This window comes from Gobius niger, assembly GCF_951799975.1.
Source record: "Gobius niger genome assembly, chromosome: 24".
NCBI lineage: Eukaryota > Metazoa > Chordata > Actinopteri > Gobiiformes > Gobiidae > Gobius > Gobius niger.
The window spans coordinates 1,873,946-1,893,362 of NC_136875.1; the positions used below are offsets into that span (position 1 = coordinate 1,873,946).

The window sequence follows — 19,417 nt, forward strand, 5'->3', positions numbered from 1 at the left end:
ATCAAATGATTAAAGGGGGGTTATTATGCAAAATGGAAATTTTACATCATGTTATTATGTCATTCCCTCATTAAAAACATGGCTGAAGTGTTGCCTTGGCACATTCACGTATTTGTGAGTAATCTGTAAAAACTCTGATGGCGGCCATTTTAGGGATAGGTTTGCCTGAGTCCTCCTAGGAACGCCCCCACCTCCTGGAGACGCCTCCGAGCTTTGGTCACCAGCCGAGTAACCAACCACTGCTCCTCAGCAGAACCCCCTCCCCACTGATGCCACAGACAGCGTGTGGAGGGGGCGTGTCGGAAAGGCTCAGAGGTTCTTAAAGAGACAGAGGCCTATTTCAAGACATTCACTACAGCCATTTTGAGAGAGACATTTTATACAAGGCAGTTATTCTAATTTACCGCATTTACAGACCAACAGAAGGTTTGTCATCATTGTAGTGTGATATAGACTGGTGCTGTGTGATTGAAAAAAGCAGAATACCCCCTCTTTAAAACAATGAGCTCACATACTTTTTGCTGTATCACATAGGTATGGTTTGTGTCGGCAGATTCAAGATACTCTATAAGTTTCATCCCATTCGTGAAACCAAAGCGTGACTTTGAGGAGTAAGTGTTGGGTCATGCCGATTTACATGTACATGTTCCAAACACTTCATTCAGTCATTGTCTGATTTAACTGAGCTTTCCGTGCTCCAGACGTTATACATGCACCCCCTGCCAGTATGTGGTACTATGTCTCGTGCTTTGCCTCTCTGAGTCTCCAACCTATGGCCTGGTCAGATATAACCAGGTGCTGTTTAATGGGGACAATTCTTCTGTCTCATGTCATATCTATGATATGTGGATATTGGTTTCTGCAGCCAAATAAATCGTTTGTATATGTGGAACATGTGTCTGGAAACCTTTTATTTTAGCAGCCACGGTGTCAATGTGTTTGGTGTTTACAGTACTGCCATTACAGCTTGGAACCTTTGAGATCCAACCATGGAAAATGTGTTTTTCTGTGCCATTTTCAACTGATTCATCTCTTGATAGGGACTGTATTTAAGTTCCACAGTTCTCAAAATCATGCTCCTGCAGCCTAAGTGTATAGGACTAAATCCTGTCCAAACTGGGGCTAAGTGAGGTCTACAGTTTGCCCCGTCCTCTGTCGGACTGGACTTTCTCAATCGCTGCCCCCCTCTGAAGTGACGTCACCACATGTTTTCACTGTTTTTTCTGTCCCGCTCCTTTAAAAGCAGCGCGCTGAGCTCCGAGCCTCTTCAGACTTTGCTCAGACTCTCCTCAGACTCTCAGACTCTCAGACTCCCCTCAGACTCCCCTCAGACTCTCCTCAGACTCTCCTCAGACTCTCCTCAGACTCTGCTCAGACTCTCCTCAGACTCTCCTCAGAGCCTCTCCTCAGACTCTCCTCAGACTCTGCTCAGACTCTCCTCAGACTCTCCTCAGACTCTCCTCAGACTCTCCTCAGAGCCTCTGCAGACCTGAAACATGAGGAAGGCCCCCGCGCTCTTGGCCTGCCTGCTCTTGGCGCTCTGCGTGGCGCATGGCGCTCCTCCGACCTGTTACTCGCGGGCGCTGGGCCTGGGGAAAGAGGTCATGGCTCTGCTGGACAAGATCCACTCCTTCCACCGCACGGTCAGTGTTTCACAGCACGTTTGGACGCCTTTGTGGAGCTAACGCTGTGTGTCTGTGCAGAAAGCGTGCGCTCAGGTCCTGCCCACCATCTTCATCGACGTGCACGTGAGTCTGGCTTTTACATTTCAACATTACACCTACGACCAGGGGCCACAGCGGCATTAAAGGAGAGAATTACATTGGATTCAAACAGACATGGAAAATGATGACATTGCTCAACACTTTTTACTGTAGAAGTTGATCAAAAGTACCAAAGTGATGGTCTAAAATATGGTCAGCTGCAGTTTGGGCTGAAACTGACCAAATGTTTTGGCTTTAAAGTTCCCCGTTTTGTCCAATTCTCTTTCCTCTGTTTGGTGAAATGTTTGCAAATCTTAAGAAAGGAAATATGCTAGCTTTTTTCTGCATTTGTAGAATAGTGTTTGTGCATTAAAGCAGTACTAAGTAACTCTTCCCCCTAGAGGCCATAAGTGCAACTGCAGGTGGCGTAGCAAGTTACGATTTCTTTTTACGTATTAATTGTCTTGGAGAGTAAATACTACGCTGACAGAAAAGGCGAAGGGAGAGAGGGTTACTGTGCGTCCAATTATACAATGGAAATATTTTTTTTCACTCAAACTTTGCTGTAAATACTGTTTAAAGTGACGTTAGCCCGCAGTTAGCTTTGCCCGTTAGCATGTTAGCTTCTTCTTCGTGATTCCGTTAGTGTGTATTGGTGGCTCCGGTCCGGTGGCAGTCAAGTTGCAAACATGGTTTTCTGTCCAGAGACACCAGGGGGCGATGAAAGACCCTCCAATCATCCCATAAACACTTGTGTTACCCCCACAGGGACTACGGGGAGGGTTTATTAAGGTAAACACGTTACTTAGTACTGCTTTAAAAATGGCATTGTATACAGGCTCCTGCTCGTATAAGCCCTGCTGGCATTAAAGGTGCATTATGCAGCTTTTTAAGTAAATTTGACCAGGTCACTGTGATGGAAAGTAAAGGCGCCATGCTGACCACACATACAGACACTGGGTCACTACAAGGTCAAATATACACATGTACACAAATATCAACTCCTTTCTCCACATAAAAAGTTGCATAATGCACCTTTAACGGGTGGTTTGAGTAGAAATGATGGTCTCAGAAAACTTTTTTTTTTAATATTAATGTCCAGAAAAAGTATAGAATCACTACTGGAGTCTGTTAAAAGGACTGTCAGCTTTGATTGAACCGATAAACACACTTTGAACCGATATAATATTGGATTATGGGCTTTCAGAATGTGGAGGATGAGTCATGGAGCTCACTCCCACTTCACGTGCAATCTGTTTTTAAACTGAGATTTGAGAACATTTAGCTCCAGTTTTTACCACATGTTTTGTTTATTCTGGAATTGATTGCATTCATTCATTTGTAATAATTTCAGACTCAAAACATTTCAAATCTGATTTATTAAAGCAGCACTAAGTAACTTGTTTACCTTAATAAATCCTTCCCGTAGTCCCTGTGGGGGTAATACAAGTGTTGATGGGTCTCTGACCAGAAAACCACAATTGCAACTTGACTGCCACCTGGTCGGAGTCACCAATACACAAACTAATGGAATCACGAGGAAGAAACTAACAGGTTAACGGGCAAAGCTAACTGTGGGCTAGCGTCACTTTAAACAGTATTTACAGCCAAGTTTTAGTGAAAAAAAATATTTCCATTGTGTAATTGGATGTACAATATCCCTCTGTCCCTTTGTCTTTTCTGTCAGTGTAGTATTTACTCTCACGGACAATTCATGAGTAAAAAAGATAATGTTTGGGTATGACATTTTCAGATTTAGCCCAATTTCACAAGAATATTCAATGAAAAAACATTTCAAATTCAGTTATGATTTATACTGAATTTGAAATGTTTTTGAAAAATGGTTCAGTTCTAACAGACTGTTAAACTATACCTTTGATCTTGGTGATGTTTTAGATCTATTTCCTAATAAACTTGTTTTGTCCTTGCGAAAACAAAGTTATGTTTTTTAGTTGACCTGCAGTAAAGGTGAGATTCTTAAAAGTGCATCAGTCTCTTTATTTCCCAGAAAGAGGCTGTAACTAAGTCAGGAAGTGGATGAACCTGCTCTGACCTGGAGGCAGCTTTAGTTGAAAAGCTTTGCAGTGACGTCATGACAGACTTGTTTGTAAATGTGTGGCGTGTTACAGAACGCCTGCGTCACCAACAAACTGAGGGACTTCCTGTACGTGCTCCTGAACCACCCTGACCCGCAGTGCAGAGAGCGCCCCCGCCTGGTGGTGCTGAAGCGCAAGATCCAGAACCTGTACTCCATCATCTCGCGTCTGTGCTACAGGGTAACGCCATCCTCACATATCTGTATCTGAGCACACACTGCTGTTGTTTTAGCCCAAATGTGTTTTAAAGGATCTCTATCCTGCTATTTTAGCCATCCCAAAGTAAAGTACAGGCATTTATATGATATATTGTACCACTACCACTATGGACTACTATTTTTTGTGAGAAATACAAGTATTTTCTGGAGGTATTTTACAAACCCGGAAGACATGATGCTTCGATTCAGTTAACTCCGCCCCCCTTTCTCTGAGCCCATTCAACATAAGCAGTTGAATATGTGAAGTTACTTCACAATGCAGTTATCAGGAGTTGACATCTCCAACACGGCTTTGTAAATGGCTAACACACATGCTAACACACACAAGCTAACACACAAGCTAACACACAAGCTAACACACAAGCTAACACACACGCTAACACACATGCTAACACACACACGCTAGCACACACTCGCTGACACACAAGCTAACACACACAAGCTAACACACAAGCTAACACACACGCTAACACACATGCTAACACACACACGCTAACACACATGCTAGCACACACAAGCTAACACACATGCTAACACACACGCGCTAACACACATGCTAGCACACACAAGCTAACACACACGCTAACACACGCTAACACACACGCTAACACACATGCTAACACACACACACGCTAACACACATGCTAACACACACAAGCTAACACACAAGCTAACACACAAGCTAACACACACGCTAACACACACGCTAACACACATGCTAACACACACACGCTAACACACAAGCTAACAAACACGCTAACACACACGATAACACACATGCTAACACACACACGCTAACACACATGCTAGCACACACAAGCTAACACACATGCTAACACACACACGCTAACACACATGCTAACACACACACGCTAACACACATGCTAGCACACACAAGCTAACACACATGCTAGCACACACAAGCTAACACACACGCTAACACACATGCTAACACACACACGCTAACACACAAGCTAACAAACACGCTAACACACACGCTAACACAAGCTAACACACACGCTAACAAACACGCTAACACATACGCTAACAGAACCTGTACTCCATCATCACGCGTCTGTGCTACAGGGTAACACCATCCTCACATATCTGTAAAGGGGAGCACACACTGCTTTTCAATGTAAACCTGACGCTTTGCCACGTTTGGTGTGAACGCACCTTAAGACTTAAGTCCACACTTTACAGGCTGTCACTACATCTGGAAGCTTTTTAGCTTTTTGTTTTTTACAGATGTTTTCTAAAACTAATCAGGATCCAAAAAGCCTCTGTCAAAAAACAAAACCACACATTTAACTCTAATTTGTTTTGTGAAAATATAGGCAAGTTTGGCTTTTTTTTTTCCTTTACACATGAAGTATTCCTATATTCATATTCATGTTAATGTCAGTAATCTACAGCTAAAGTTTGTGTCCGTGCATCATGCTTTCGTTTCCCCCCGTCAGGACCTGGTGTTCTTCACAGACGACTGCGAAGGCATCGACACGGGCCACAGCAAACCGTACGGCGGCGAGGACCGCCTCCAGCTGCTGCAGGAGGAGGAGCCCTGAAGCCCCGCCCCTTCCTGTTGCTGGGACATTCCTCCCAGGGCAAAGAGCAGCAGCAGGAAATGAGCCCAGAACAAACCTCCTTCATGTTTGTTTGGAGAGGTTTAGCAGTGGGTTTGACCTCGTCTGTCCCGGGCAGAGGGAGCTCTCACAAACCCCCACACAAACCCCCACACAAACCCCCACACAAACCCCCACACAAACCCCCACACAAACCCCCACACAAACCCCCGCACAAACCCCCACACAAACCCCCGCACAAACCCCCACACAAACCCCCACACAAACCCCCGCACAAACCCCCACACAAACCCCCGCACAAACCCCCACACAAACCCCCACACAAACCCCCGCACAAACCCCCACACAAACCCCCGCACAAACCCCCACACAAACCCCCACACAAACCCCCGCACAAACCCCCACACAAACCCCCGCACAAACCCCCACACAAACCCCCACACAAACCCCCACACAAACCCCCACACAAACCCCCACACAAACCCCCACACAAACCCGGCCTTGTCCTAAAGCCACACTGTACAACATTCCAGGTCACGCAGCAACAACTGCGGGGCCTACAGAGACGCTCAAAGAACTCCGTTTCATTACTCGGGTAAAAGTACTGATACTACAGGTCAAAGAATACTCAAATAAAAGCGAAAGTCATGTTAGAATCAACCAGCACAGACATTTCCGGTCCAGCAGCTACTTTACACGAAGAATATGAAGAATATTGGTTTCCTCTATCTATGTCACTTCCTGCCAATAAGGAAGTGAAACTGTAAACATCACACAAAAGTAAAGAATGGCTGAGTAAAGTTTGTAGGAAAGTCTTAACTGTTAACTATGTTTTAGTAAAAATTGTGTCTAATGTGTCACTGTACCTTATGTCCGAGACAGTAAAAGAAGGGAAAAAGCTAAGCTAGCAGCATTTTTACGCTAAGGACTGCTCTTTTCAGAGCCAGGAGCACGTTTGTTGGTTGTGTTTTCTGCTTACTTGTCGCAGCGCGGGCAGATAGACAGTCAAAAAATCAATAGATGCGGCATTGTGGCATAGAAGGGGGCCCTTTTTAGCCATTTTCTGGTGGAATATAAACTTATTTATCACATACAAATAAAGTCAAGTCCTAATCGGGTCCATATGGATGTTTATTCACAGCAGATTGTTCAGCAGAAGAGAAAAACCGGCAGTCTTAGCAAGCGCTAGCTAGCGTTAGCACTAGCAACATCCTCTGTTATTTATGTATTTATGGGCTGTTGAACCACTTTGCTCCTCTCCATGTCTTTGTATGTTTATTTAGTAGAAAACTATATTCATAATTCAGCATTTGTTTTTAAAAAAAAAGTAGTTTTTGAATAATTAGAGAAAGTTTAGATTTTTTTCAATTGTTTTCCCCTTTAACTGTTTTTGAACATGACCATATATATGGCCGATTCCAGAGTCTATCATTTACGCTCGCAGCATAGATACAGACGGCATCTCCGGAATCGCCCATATATGGTCATTTTTGAAAGCAGTTAAGGGGGAAAACAATTTTGGAAAAATCTAAACTTTATCTAATCATTCAAAAATTACTGTAACAAATGCTGAATTATGAATATAGTTTCTACTAAATAAAGAAACAAAGACATGGGGAGGAGCAAAGTGGTTCAACATCCCATAAATACATGAATAATAGAGAATGCTAACTTCATGCTACATGTTAGCATCGGGCTAATGCTAACGGTTAGCTAGCGCTAGCTACAACTGCCGTTTTTTCGCTTCTACTGAACAATCTGCTGTGAGAAAATATCCATATGGGCCCGATTTACACTTGACTTTATTTATGTGATAAATAAGTTGATATTCCACCAGAAAATGGCAAAAAAGAGTGAAACATTGTGCTTCTCTAACGATTCTATTTTCCCCCTCCGCGAAGCCACGCCCCCTTCTATGACGAGAGGCCGTCTGTATCTATAGCTACAGCAGTCAGAAGGAAAACAAAGAGCTCCACCATAACTTTAACAAATGCTGAATTGTGAACTAAATAAATAAATAAAAACACAGAGATGGGGAGAGGAACAAAGTGGTTTGACAGTACGTTTTTTTTATTTTTATTTTTTTTATAATTTGCTGTGAGAAAACATCCATGTGCTGATTTTGGCTTGACTTTACTGATGAGTGATAAATATGTTTCTAGACCGACTAAGAGGTGACAAACTTTCTCCCTTGTGGTGAGTCGGCGGCAGTGACAGCACATCTGCACAGCGCCACCTGCTGTTCAAACAGAATGTATTATTAGGCTTCTGGACAAATGGACTTTTGACTTTGGAGGAAGTGTTATATTTATTTTTCAAATAGGGAGTAAAAGGAAGAAGTTCTTGACACAAATACTACTCGCGTAAAGTACAGTAAGTCCTTAAAAAGATATTTTCAAAATAAAGCGTTTTAAAGACGTAGGTTTTTCGCTGCCTTTTGCCGGTTCTCGTTCCTCTCCTGTAAAATGTTCCGCAGTGTGGCTTCAAGAATAACCTGCCTAAGTTGGAATCCGTGATGTTCTTTTCCTCGTGTTTGGACTTTACTCTTAATTAAGGCTGGGTACCGTTACATTTTTTTTACTTCAGACTCAGAAGACTTTATTTCTCCCTGAGGGGCAGTTCATTATACTTATTCTGATGCTTGTTTATCGATGCCTGAACAATATACTCTTTCTGAGACCTATAGTAAAAATAAAATCATTTATTTGAGCTGAAATAACCTTTAATCTTGTCCCTGGAACAACATCAAAACTTGGATCTAAACATAGTCGATATCGATACTTTCATGTTTTCGATACCATTAGTACCGAACATTGAATACTCGTGTGAACACCCTAAATGTATTTAGTAACGTATTCTGTTATTTGTCTCATGAGAGTAATGTATTCTGACTTTCACATCGATTTGCACAATATTCATGCATAAACGTGACGGATGATTAAGATGTTTAGGCTACACTTGTTACAAACTTATTTACAATTGGACAGAGCTAAACTGTCCCCGGCTGTTGTGATCCTTTTTTTCTTCTTAATGTTATGATTGTGAAACAGAAATTGAGTACTTTGATGTATTCCTTTGATAAAGAAAGTAACTGTACCTGAATACTGTTATGTATTGTAAATACATTCAAATACAATTCTAAATACACTGCCAGCCAGTGCTTGATGTGTAAATGAGTGTTTTCAGGAACACTGTTGGTCTGATGTGATGGGTTGGGGGAACACTCTCATTAGACACCATTATATCTGATACATTATTTATTTCCCTGATCCTTTAGCCTGTAAAAAAATTAATTGGGGGAGTGCGTTCCCCAAACGGGGGATCAGATTAAGCACTGCTGCCAGCCCTTAATGCTGTGTTTTCATATGGACATGATAAAGATGTACAGGATTATTGTGGGTCGGCGTTGCTATCATCGTCTGGAGTGACCCTGTCACCAAATCAATCAATGAAAAAAACTAAATCTAAGTATGTTCATATACAATCATAGACATTTTCCCACACTAAAACTACATCTTATTTCACTCAAAAACGGACTGAATTTTGGAGAATAAGCGGACATAATGTCAGTTCAATCCACCCCAAGAGTTCTAACAAAACCGCAGCAACAGGAGGCTGTCAGGTGTCAGCCTTGAAGAGAAACAGGCTTGTTGGAGATGTGGTCGCCTGATGGTCAGCGAGAGTCTGAAGTCCATCTGACCGCTCCACATGCAGAAGAGCGCCCTGAGGTCACGCAGCGTCTCCTTCACAAATCACGTTCATTTCAAGTTTATCCTAAATAAAAGTCATTTACCTCCTGCTCTGCTTCCTTTACTCCAGTCACATCATTCTTTATCCAAGAAAACTTTCCCATTTGTTTGTGAGATAAAGTATTTCCTTTTAAGTCATGAGTTTGTTCTGAAATGCATCAAACATGAGCTCTATTTCAGGTGGCAATAGTTTATTGTTTTTGTGTAGACCAGGGTGTCCAAAGTGTGGCCCGCGGGCCAAATACGGCCCTCAGACCAATTTTTGGTGTCCCTCGGGCTGCTTGCTGAATCGGTTCACATCATCAGAGATAGTCCTTTTTATTTAATATGTAATAATTCTACACAATTCTAACCTAACAACTAACATTTTATTGTGAGGCAGAGCTGCATGAAGGTTTTAAGCATAAATAAAGGCATGAGGCACAATTTAAACCTCTGCTACTCCAAGGTTTCGTGGAACTAACCACCGACCCATGGCCCTTTACCCCGTGTACGCTCCAATATGTGGCCCCCCATGACAAAGGTTTGGACACCCCTGGTGTAGACCATGTGAGCTTCCTTTGTAGAACTAATCCTGTTTGATCAGTCACTGGTTGGAGTTTCTCACTTGTCACCTGTATCTGTGATGCTCAGACAAAAGGTTGTTGAGCAGCAAAGACATTCACTTCTGTGAAATACATTTATTTGTACAACATTTGTTTCAGGCCGAGAAAATGTAATGTTTCCAGTTAAATAAAAATAAACAGTTCCAGTGAGTCTTTCATTTCATTTTTCAGTAAACGTAATAAGTTATACAACATTAGGGATGTATGATTTGTGGCCTCTTCGATGCTCGGCTTCGTGGTTTTGTTGATGCCCGTTTCTTTCCTGTACTAGTTGATCCTGAAAATAACCCCCAGTACAAAGCAAAAGGCTCTGCTGCTTTACCGAGGTTCAGTGTGGGGTTTGGAAAGGAGGTGGAAGGTGAAAAATGCCTGGAGCAGACTCAGCTGTTCTGGCCTGGTGCCCAGTCTTCACCCGTTTTCAAGTCCTTCCTGTTCATCTGAAATAAATAAAACCTTTGTCCAAAATGAAAAATGATAAGATGAATGAAAAGGTATCGGCCCATTCATAAATGAGACTGTGTAAATGCCTGCTCACAACTGTAAATGATAATATATGTATGCCAGATATTCAAACAAAAACACACTTTAAATTCAGTGACTTCAAAAAGTAAAACCAAAGTTCTGATAATATGTATTATTATTATTATTATTATTATTATTATTATTATTATTATTATTATTATTATTATTATTATTATTATTATATATGCTAACAGTAAAACATGGTGACGACGCAACATGAGGTCACAATCAGTTTTGTAGGTCTTAGCTTTCAAATGAGGCATTACTCTGGCCTATAGGAGAAGCTTTTAGATTTGGGCAAAGCTGAACTGAAGCAAATGTGTTTGTTTAAGGCTGGTGTTAAACATGCAGATTTGTTTTACATGTTTGCCTCCAAAGTTTCAAGACCAAGTAACGTCTTCAAAGATTTTTCCAGCAAATTTGCAACTTTATTTTCCAGTAAAAGCTCATCTTTTCTTTCTTTCTTTGAACGCTGCTCATTTGCGACTTTCTTCAGGCAGATGTTCTATTGTTTGTTCTCATAAATGTAAACGCACTGATGTGGCTGCCTTTGCTTATTTGGAGAATAAAGCGCACACAGTGTCCCGCGTCACTGGCCTCGGCTGCCCCCTGCTGGTGTAGTGCGCCAGTGCAGGTCTGTGGGTTTTCTTCGTAGAGCTGAAAATCGATATGGATTCATGAAACTTTTTGATTCAGACACAGACCTGTATTATGGACTGACTCCACCTGGGGTAAAGCTTATGACAGGTGAGAAAGACATTGTTCTTTTATTTAAATAAAGCTGTGTTTGAAGCAGATCACATGACCTGTGTTGATCAATAATTCAGTGAGTTACAGCAGCTGAAGCAAAAAGTGTTAAACCCATGCCCGCTCTGCCCTGTTGGAACCAGGGGCGGACAGGCCACATGTCCATTCTGGAAGAGCACAGAAGGGCCACTGGCTCTAGGGCCACCGGTCCTGCCTCAAACGAGCTTTACCCAAATCTAAAAGCTAAAAAGAAAAGCAGCAAAATAGCGAGAAAAAGGGGATGAAAAGTCAACAAAAACAGGAGAAAAACACAACAAAAAAATGATAGAAAAAATAGCTCAACAACAACAACAAAACAACAACAACAAAAAACAACAAAAATGTGACAAAAATGTGGCGACGTGACGAAAAGTTTCCATCACTTTTGTAGGTCTTAGCTTTCAAATGAGGCGTTACATTGTTGATCTCCAGTCGAGAAGCTTTTAGATTTGGGTAAAGCCCAGTATAAAAAAACATGAATCTAAAAGGAATTCTGTGGAGTATGGTGCACCACAAGGCTCAATTTTGGGACCATTATTATTTATTATTTATATTAATGATTTTGCTTCTGTTTCTACGACCACCTTTCCAGTTCTTTTTGCTGATGATGCCGATCAAAAAAATAATAATAAAAAGTAAGAGGTTAAAATATGTATTTGTGGAAGTCACAATTACGTTAATTTGGGCCGGGCTGGTCAGAGTCCAGGGCTGTTCTTCAGTCCCAGTCCGCCCCTGGTTGGAAGTACTGTATATAGACTGAAAAAGAGCAGAAATGACATAAATGTAATATGACTTTTAGGTGAAAAAACTCCTTTGTTTTCAAACCTCTTAACCCCCATCTGGACCCAGCACATTTTCTCCAGTTTGGCTTTACCCAAACCTAAAAGCTTCTTGAAAATAGTGTCTAAATAGCAATGAAGACCAGGGTGAAAAACGTGACAAAAAAGAGTGCAAAAAGAGCGACAAAAACGTGCTGGAAAATCAACAATGACACAATAAAAAAGGGACAAAAACAATATAAGTGAAAAAGCAACCACGAAGTCACAAAAGAGCGACAAAAACTGACGCAACAAGACAAAACAAGTGTCAAAAAAGCAAGGTAAAAAAGGATTGAAAAACAACAAAAATGTGATTCAAAAAAGCACCAACAACGCAACTAAAAACCTGCGATCAGTTTTGTAGGTCTTAGCTTTCAAGTGAGGTGTTACCCTGGCACTTTTAGATTTGGGTAAAGCCAAACTGGGGAAAATGCCCTGAGTTAGAGGCTACAGTGAGGGTCTGTAGAGTGTGTTGAGGGGCAGGTGCTCAACCAAGACCAAAGGGCAACTAACTTTACTAATCCTACAGAACCGAGCGGCTCGAATGGTGCTGAGCTGTGACTACATGACAAACAAAAAAGAAATGCTGCGTAAACGAAAATGATTGTCAGTGAAAAACAGACTCTTAAACTCTTTATCCTCTGTGATATTACAGTATTACACTGTGTTCCAAATTATTATGCAAATTTTATTTCAGTGTCAAAAATGTTAAAAAAAAAAGGTTTTCAATGAAACTCATGGATGGTGTCGTGTCTTGGGGCTCTATGAATCACTGACAGTAATCTCAGAGACCTGGGATGATTAGTTTTCAGGTTAAGCCCAGTTAAAGGAAAAACTACTGAAAAAGGATGTTCCACTTTATTAAGCAGATCATCATTTTCAAGCAATATGGGAAAGAAAATGGGTCTCTCTGCTGATGAAAAGCGTGAAATAGTTGAATGCCTTGGTCTAGGTATGAAAACCTTCATATTTCATGAAAGATGAAACGTAATCATCGAACTGATAAGAGAGTGCTAATTCAGACACACTCGGGTTTGTGCAGATAAAGGCACAATGAGGACGGTTTCTGCCAGACAAACACATCAGATTAAGAGAACAGATGCTACAAAGCAGCATACAGGTATTTGAAGCTGCTGGTGCCTCTGGAGTCTCCCGAACATTAAGGTGTAGGACCCTCCAGAGGCTGCAGTTGTGCAAAAACCTTCTATCCGGCCCCCCCTAAACTGTTCATTGAATGTTCATGAACAGAAACGGCTGCAGTGGCTCAGAAATACATGAGGACTCATTTTCAAACAGTCTTGTTCACTGATGAGGCCGTGTAACCCTGGATGGTCAAATCAATGGAGTAGTGGATGGTTGGTGAATGACCACAATGTCCCAACAAGGCTGTGACGTCAGTAAGGAGGGGGCGGAGTCATGTTTTGGGCCAGAATCATGGTGAGAGAGCTGGTCGGCCCCATTAGGCCCTTTTAGGCTCCCTGAAGGTGTGAAAATGACCTTTGAAAAATATGTGGAGTTTCTGACTGATCACTGTCTTCTATGCTACAAAAAGAAGAGCCGTGCTTTCCCTAAAAAAATCCTCTTCATCATGACAACGCACCATGTCCTGCTGTAAAGAAAACCTCTGCATCACTGGCTGCTATGGGCATAAAAGGAGAGAAACCCATGATGTGGACCCCCTCCTTTCCTGACTTCAACCCTATTGAGAACCTTTGGAGCCTCAACAAAAAAAGCATCTATGAGGGTGGGAGGCAGTTTTCATCCAAACAGCAGCTCTGGGAGGCTATTCTAACATCCTGCAAAGAAATCCAAGCAGAAACTTTCCAAAAACTCACAATTTTAATGGATTAAAAAATTTGTTTAGGCTGCTGTCACACAAGGGCTCCTATGGTCAAATATAACTTGACCTGTTAAGATGTTTTTGATTGAAATAGCTTTTGATTTCAGTAAATATGACCTCCTAATGCTACAAATACAACAAATGACCATTTTCAGTTAATTACAAGCTTTAAAATGAATTGAAACGATGAGTTCCATAATAACTTGGAACAGTAGATTTAGATTTTTTTTTACTATATTTATTTTTGGAAAAAATACTGTTTTCACTGGGAGATTTTTTTCAACCACAACTGCCAGCCATTTTCAAATCAGAGAGCTCCCCACTGCCAGAGGGTTTTCGGGATTTTTGATTTTTTCAAGACCCACAGAAAATTTAGGTCTAGGTCTACGTCAACACGAAACCCACCAAAAGAAAGATTAGACTTTGTTTGTACCTCTTTCCAGTCTTTAGTAATCGTCCGTAGATACAGGTGAAATAGGCGAAATCACCCTAAATGCTGGTTTCCGACCAAAAAGCTGAGAAACGAAAGAGCAATGCTGCCACCTAGTGACTCAATAAAATAACTGCAAGTTCTTTTTATTGGCAGCATTTGGCAGCACAACTAAGTTTTTCACACCAGACATGCTCAAGGCTTTGCTGCGGCTGTTTCCATTGAAAAACCTAATTGACGTCTATAGACGTCATTGGCAGTCAATGAGTTAAATGATCCTCTACCCGTTAAAGACTTGAAAATTATGCTGACTCTCATTTGAGTTGACAATTTAGAAAATCAGAGAAAATGTCATTTGCATAATAATTTGGAACACGGTGTATGTCGGCTACATATCCACTCCAGGGATTACTAAAATCTCCTGTTCAGCTTTGAGAAACACAAATATAATACCAGACATGCAATAGCACCATGAGGACCTTTACATAAAGAGCTATGCAGGCATGGAATGGACTTCCAGATAGTCTAACGCTAGTGGAGGACAAGAAAGATTTGCATTTTTACTGAAAAAACTCTTAGAAACAAATATATAATGAATTTAGCTAATGAACGTGTTATGTGATATTCCTCTTTTAATGCAAATATGTACTGTTCTTATACACAGCTTTTATTGGATTTTAATTGAATATCCAAATGTATTGATACGCATTTTGTATGGATTTAAATACTGTTTATACATGGAAGAATAGCGACAGCATGGACTGCGCTAATGGGGATCCTTTCAATAAACAATAAACAAAAAACAATAAATGTCGTCCAGCGGCGTCTCTTTAGTAAGAAATAAGCCTTTTACATCAACACATTGATCCACAAGATCATCTGCAGATTCCCTGAAAGCACCAGAGACTGGATCTGCTGCCCTGTGTTGATAGTCCCACATGAATAGTTGCAGATGAATTACCGTCTCCCGTCACTTGTGGGCGCTCTTCCTTCATTCCAGCCGGTTTCTTCATAATGTTTTCCATATTACTTCAAACGGCCCCGCGTTGTTTATCGACTCATTAATTCTCTCTTTTATTCCCCGAGTTGTACAAACAAATAAAAGTGTTTGGCTCTGGGCTCGTGTTGTTTGTGTTTCCGACTGATTTGAAGGTTTTAAAGGTTCAGCTTTTTACGAGGCTCCGCGGCGCTTTTCCGTCACGTGACGCTGTTGCGGCGTCGTAAAACCAGAGCTAAGTACTCAGAGGTTTGGACTAATATATATTTCTTTTTTTTTTTAACGAGACATCTTTTGGACAACTGTTTCTGCAGGTTAACAAACCAAATCATTCTGAATATGGTCTCCACTTCTAGAGCAGTCATGTGACCTTAGTTCATGTGTGCAGAGAGGCTGGACAGTTTTTGTTTCACGTAGCTTCATGATGGCTTCAGCCGCTACAGAGACATTAACCAGAACCAAATGACTGACTTGGTGACTGGGTTTGAACTGCTGCTTCGTAACTGAATCATTAACACTGAGCTGTGTGTGGAATAACACAGTGTAAATGGCCCTAAGTCAGTGATTTGTTTCTCCTTAGGCTGTTTTTCGTGTAGATAACTTCCTCCATACAATAGCAATACCTCTATTTTATTTTGTTCTTATTGTGTATGTGTGCATGTGTTTTGTTTACGACATTGTGAGGATTGTGAGTTTTCAAACCAACAGAGTAAGGACATTTTTGTAAAGTGAGGACATTTTGGGTGGTCCTCACTTATTTGAAGGACTGTTTGAGGGTCAAGATGTGGTTTTACTGGTAAGGGTTAGGGTTAAGGTTAGGGGCTTAGGGTTCAGGGTTAGGGTCTGGGTGATACATTATGTCTATGAGTGTCCTCACTAAGATAGAAGTACAAGATTGTGTGTGTGTGTGTGTGTGTGTGTGTGTGTGTGTGTGTGTGTGTGTGTGTGTGTGTGTGTGTGTGTGTGTGTGTGTGTGTGTGTGTGTGTGTCTATGTGTGTGTCTGTCTGTGTGTGTGTGTGTCTGTGTGTGTGTGTCTGTGTGTGTGTGTGTGTGTGTCTGTGTGTGTGTCTCTGTGTGTGTGTGTCTGTGTGTGTGTGTGTGTCTGTGTGTGTGTCTCTGTGTGTGTGTGTCTGTGTGTGTGTGTGTGTGTCTGTGTGTGTGTTTGTCTGTGTGTGTGTGTGTGTGTGTGTGTCTGTGTGTGTGTCTCTGTGTGTGTTTGTTTGTGTGTGTGTGTGTGTGTGTGTGTCTGTGTGTGTGTTTGTGTGTCTGTGTGTGTGTGTCTGTGTGTGTGTGTCTGTGTGTGTGTGTGTGTCTGTGTGTGTGTGTCTGTGTGTGTGTGTCTGTGTGTGTGTGTGTGTGTTTGTTTGTGTGTGTGTGTGTGTGTCTGTGTGTGTGTGTGTTAGCGTGTGTGCTAGCGTGTGTTAGCGTTTGCGTTAGCGTGTGTGTTAATGTGTGTGTTAGCGTGTCTGTTAGCGGGTGTGTTGGTGTGTGTGTTATCGGGTATGTTAGCGTGTGTGTTAGCGGGTGTGTTAGCGTGTGTGTTAGCGTGTGTGTGTTAGCGTGTGTGTTAGCGTGTGTGTTAGCGGGTGTGTGTGAGCGTGTGTGTTAGCGTGTGTGTGAGCGTGTGTGTTAGCATCTGTGTTAGCGTGTGTGCTAGCAGGTATGTTAGTGTGTGTGTTAGCGTGTGTGTTAGCGTGTGTGTTAATGTGTGTGTTAGAGTGTGTGTTAATATGTGTGTTAGCATGTGTGTTAATGTGTGTGTTAATTTGTGTGTTAGCGTGTGTGTGAGCGTGTGTGTTAATGTGTGTGTTAGCGTGTGTGTTACCGTGTGTGTTAGCATGTGTGTTAGCGTGTGTGTTAGCGTTTGCGTTAATGTGTGTGTTAGCGTGTGTGTTAATATGTGTGTTAATTTGTGTGTTAGCATGTGGGTTAGCGTGTGTATTAGCGTGTGTGTGAGCGTGTGTGCTAGCAGGTATGTTAGTGTGTGTGTTAATGTGTGTGTTGGCGTGTGTGTTAATGTGTGTTTGTTAGCGTGTGTGTTAATGTTTGTGTTAGCGTGTGTGTTAGCGTGTTTGTTAGCATGTGTGTGAGCGTGTGTGTTAGCGTGTGTGTTCATGTGTGTTAGCGTGTGTGTTAATATGTGTGTTAATGTGTGTGTTAGCGTGTGTATTAGCGGGTGTGTTAGCGTGTGTGTTAATGTGTGTGTTAGCGTGTTTGTTAGCGTGTTCGCTAGCGTGTGTGTGAGCGTGTGGGTTAATATGTGTGTTAATGTGTGTGTTAGCGTGTGTTAATATGTGTGTTAATGTGTGTGTTAGAGTGTGTGTTAGCGTGTGTGTTAGCGTGTGTGTTAGCGGGTGTGTTAGCGTGTGTGTTAGCTTGTGTGTTAGCGTGTGTGTTAGCGGGTGGGTTAGCGGGTGGGTTAGCGTGTGTGTTAGCGGGTGTGTTAGCATGTGTGTTAGCGGGTGTGCTAGCGTGTGTGTTAGCGTGTGTGTTAGCGGGTGGGTTAGCATGTGTGTTAGCGGGTGTGTTAGCGTGTGTGTTAGCTTGTGTGTTAGCGTGTGTGTTAGCGGGTGGGTTAGCGTGTGTGTTAGCGGGTGTGTTAGCATGTGTGTTAGCGGGTGTGCTAGCGTATGTGTTAGCGTGTGTGTTAGCAGGTGGGTTAGCGTGTGTGTTAGCGTGTGTGTTAGCATGTGTGTTAGCGGGTGTACTAGCGGGTGTGTTAGCGGGTGTGTTAGCGTGTGTGTTGGCATGTGTGTTGGCGTGTGTGTTAGCGTGTGTGTTAGCGGGTGTGTTAGCGTGTGTGTTAGCGGGTGTGTTAGCGTGTGTGTTGGCATGTGTGTTGGCGTGTGTGTTAGCGTGTGTGTTAGCGTGTGTGTTAGCGTGTGTGTTAGCTTGTGTGTTAGCGGGTGGGTTAGCGTGTGCGTTAGCGGGTGTGCTAGCGTGTGTGTGTGAGCGTGTGTGTTAGCGTGTGTGTTAGCGTGTGTGTTACAGTGTGTGTTAGCATGTGTGTTAGCGGGTGTGCTAGCGCGTGTGTGTTAGCGTGTGTGTTAGCGTGTGTGTTATTGTGTGGGTTAGCGTGTGTGCTAGCGTGTGTGTTAGCGTGTGTGTGAGCGTGTGTGTGTGTGTGCTAGCGTGTCTGTGTGTGTGTGTGTGCTAGCATGTGGACTTTTGCGTCGTCTTCAGAAGCTTCTTCTCGCTCCTTGAGTCCAAGGTAAAACTAGTTCACAGCAAAAAGTAATCTAGAAATAAGTGCAATTTTTTGATACACTTTATTTTACACTAACTTTGACACATTCAGTAAAATAAATCCAGTACAGTGTAATCTGCTTTGTAACAACCTGTAATAACATATAGTACATTCACAATGGAATAATACGTTACCACTTAATGTAAGACATAAAGTGTTTGGCCAAAATCCAATAGAAAGTCTATGGGGAACTGACCAAATACTTTTTTTCCCCACTGTAAGTGCAGTTGTGCATAAGACCTGAGGTGGCAGTAGTGAGTATAAAAATAACAACTTGCATATAGTCCCTTTCTTCATTCTCCCTTTCAGTTGAATGTATTTTTGGAAGGAACATGAAAAAACATCCATATGGACCTTATTTTGGCTTGACTTTATTGATGTGTGATAAATATGTTTATAGTACAAAAGAGTGAAACATTGTGATTCCCATGAGAGGTTTTCTGCCCCCTTGGCTAGGCCACTCCCCCTTGTATATTGTATTGTATTATTGTAGATCTATATGGGTTCCAATGGATTACCATGGCAACGCCCTAGAGTTCTATGACAGCTGTGTGGAATGTTTACAGCTGTTCTAAATGTGATGATGTCATCATCTCTGTATGACCTCATACCTCAGTCAGTCATTCCTTCACACACCCACGAGCCTTTCGACGCATTAGACGCACTTTGACGTATCTCCACGCACTTTGACAGTTTTCGACGCATTGAACTGCATTTTGTAGCATTTCAACGCATCTGCCACATTCTCCGACACATTTTGTCGTGTATTAACACATTTTTCCGCTTTATTCACTAACGCATTTGTGAAAAAAGCCATGAAAA

General features: G+C 42.0%; 1 protein-coding gene across 1 annotated transcript; it reads left to right on the forward strand.

Annotated features, from left to right (window-relative positions):
• The first annotated feature begins 1,312 nt into the window (after positions 1-1,312).
• LOC306982526 (cytokine-like protein 1) lies at positions 1,313-5,738 on the forward strand. Its single transcript, XM_079582487.1, has 4 exons — positions 1,313-1,643; positions 1,704-1,748; positions 3,833-3,979; positions 5,478-5,738. Exons 1-4 carry the CDS (start codon positions 1,497-1,499, stop codon positions 5,580-5,582), a joined length of 444 nt encoding a protein of 147 aa, XP_079438613.1. The 5' UTR covers positions 1,313-1,496; the 3' UTR covers positions 5,583-5,738.
• Positions 5,739-19,417: the final 13,679 nt, after the last annotated feature.

What these genes read in the sequence shown, in the direction of transcription:
- LOC306982526 (XM_079582487.1), top strand. Translation starts at nt 1,497, where the DNA reads ATGAGGAAGGCCCCCGCGCTCTTGGCCTGCCTGCTCTTGGCGCTCTGC. An exon ending in TCCACTCCTTCCACCGCACG is followed by an intron (nt 1,644 to 1,703) that starts GTCAGTGTTTCA and finishes GTGTCTGTGCAG; the next exon opens with AAAGCGTGCGCTCAGGTCCT. An exon ending in CCATCTTCATCGACGTGCAC is followed by an intron (nt 1,749 to 3,832) that starts GTGAGTCTGGCT and finishes GGCGTGTTACAG; the next exon opens with AACGCCTGCGTCACCAACAA.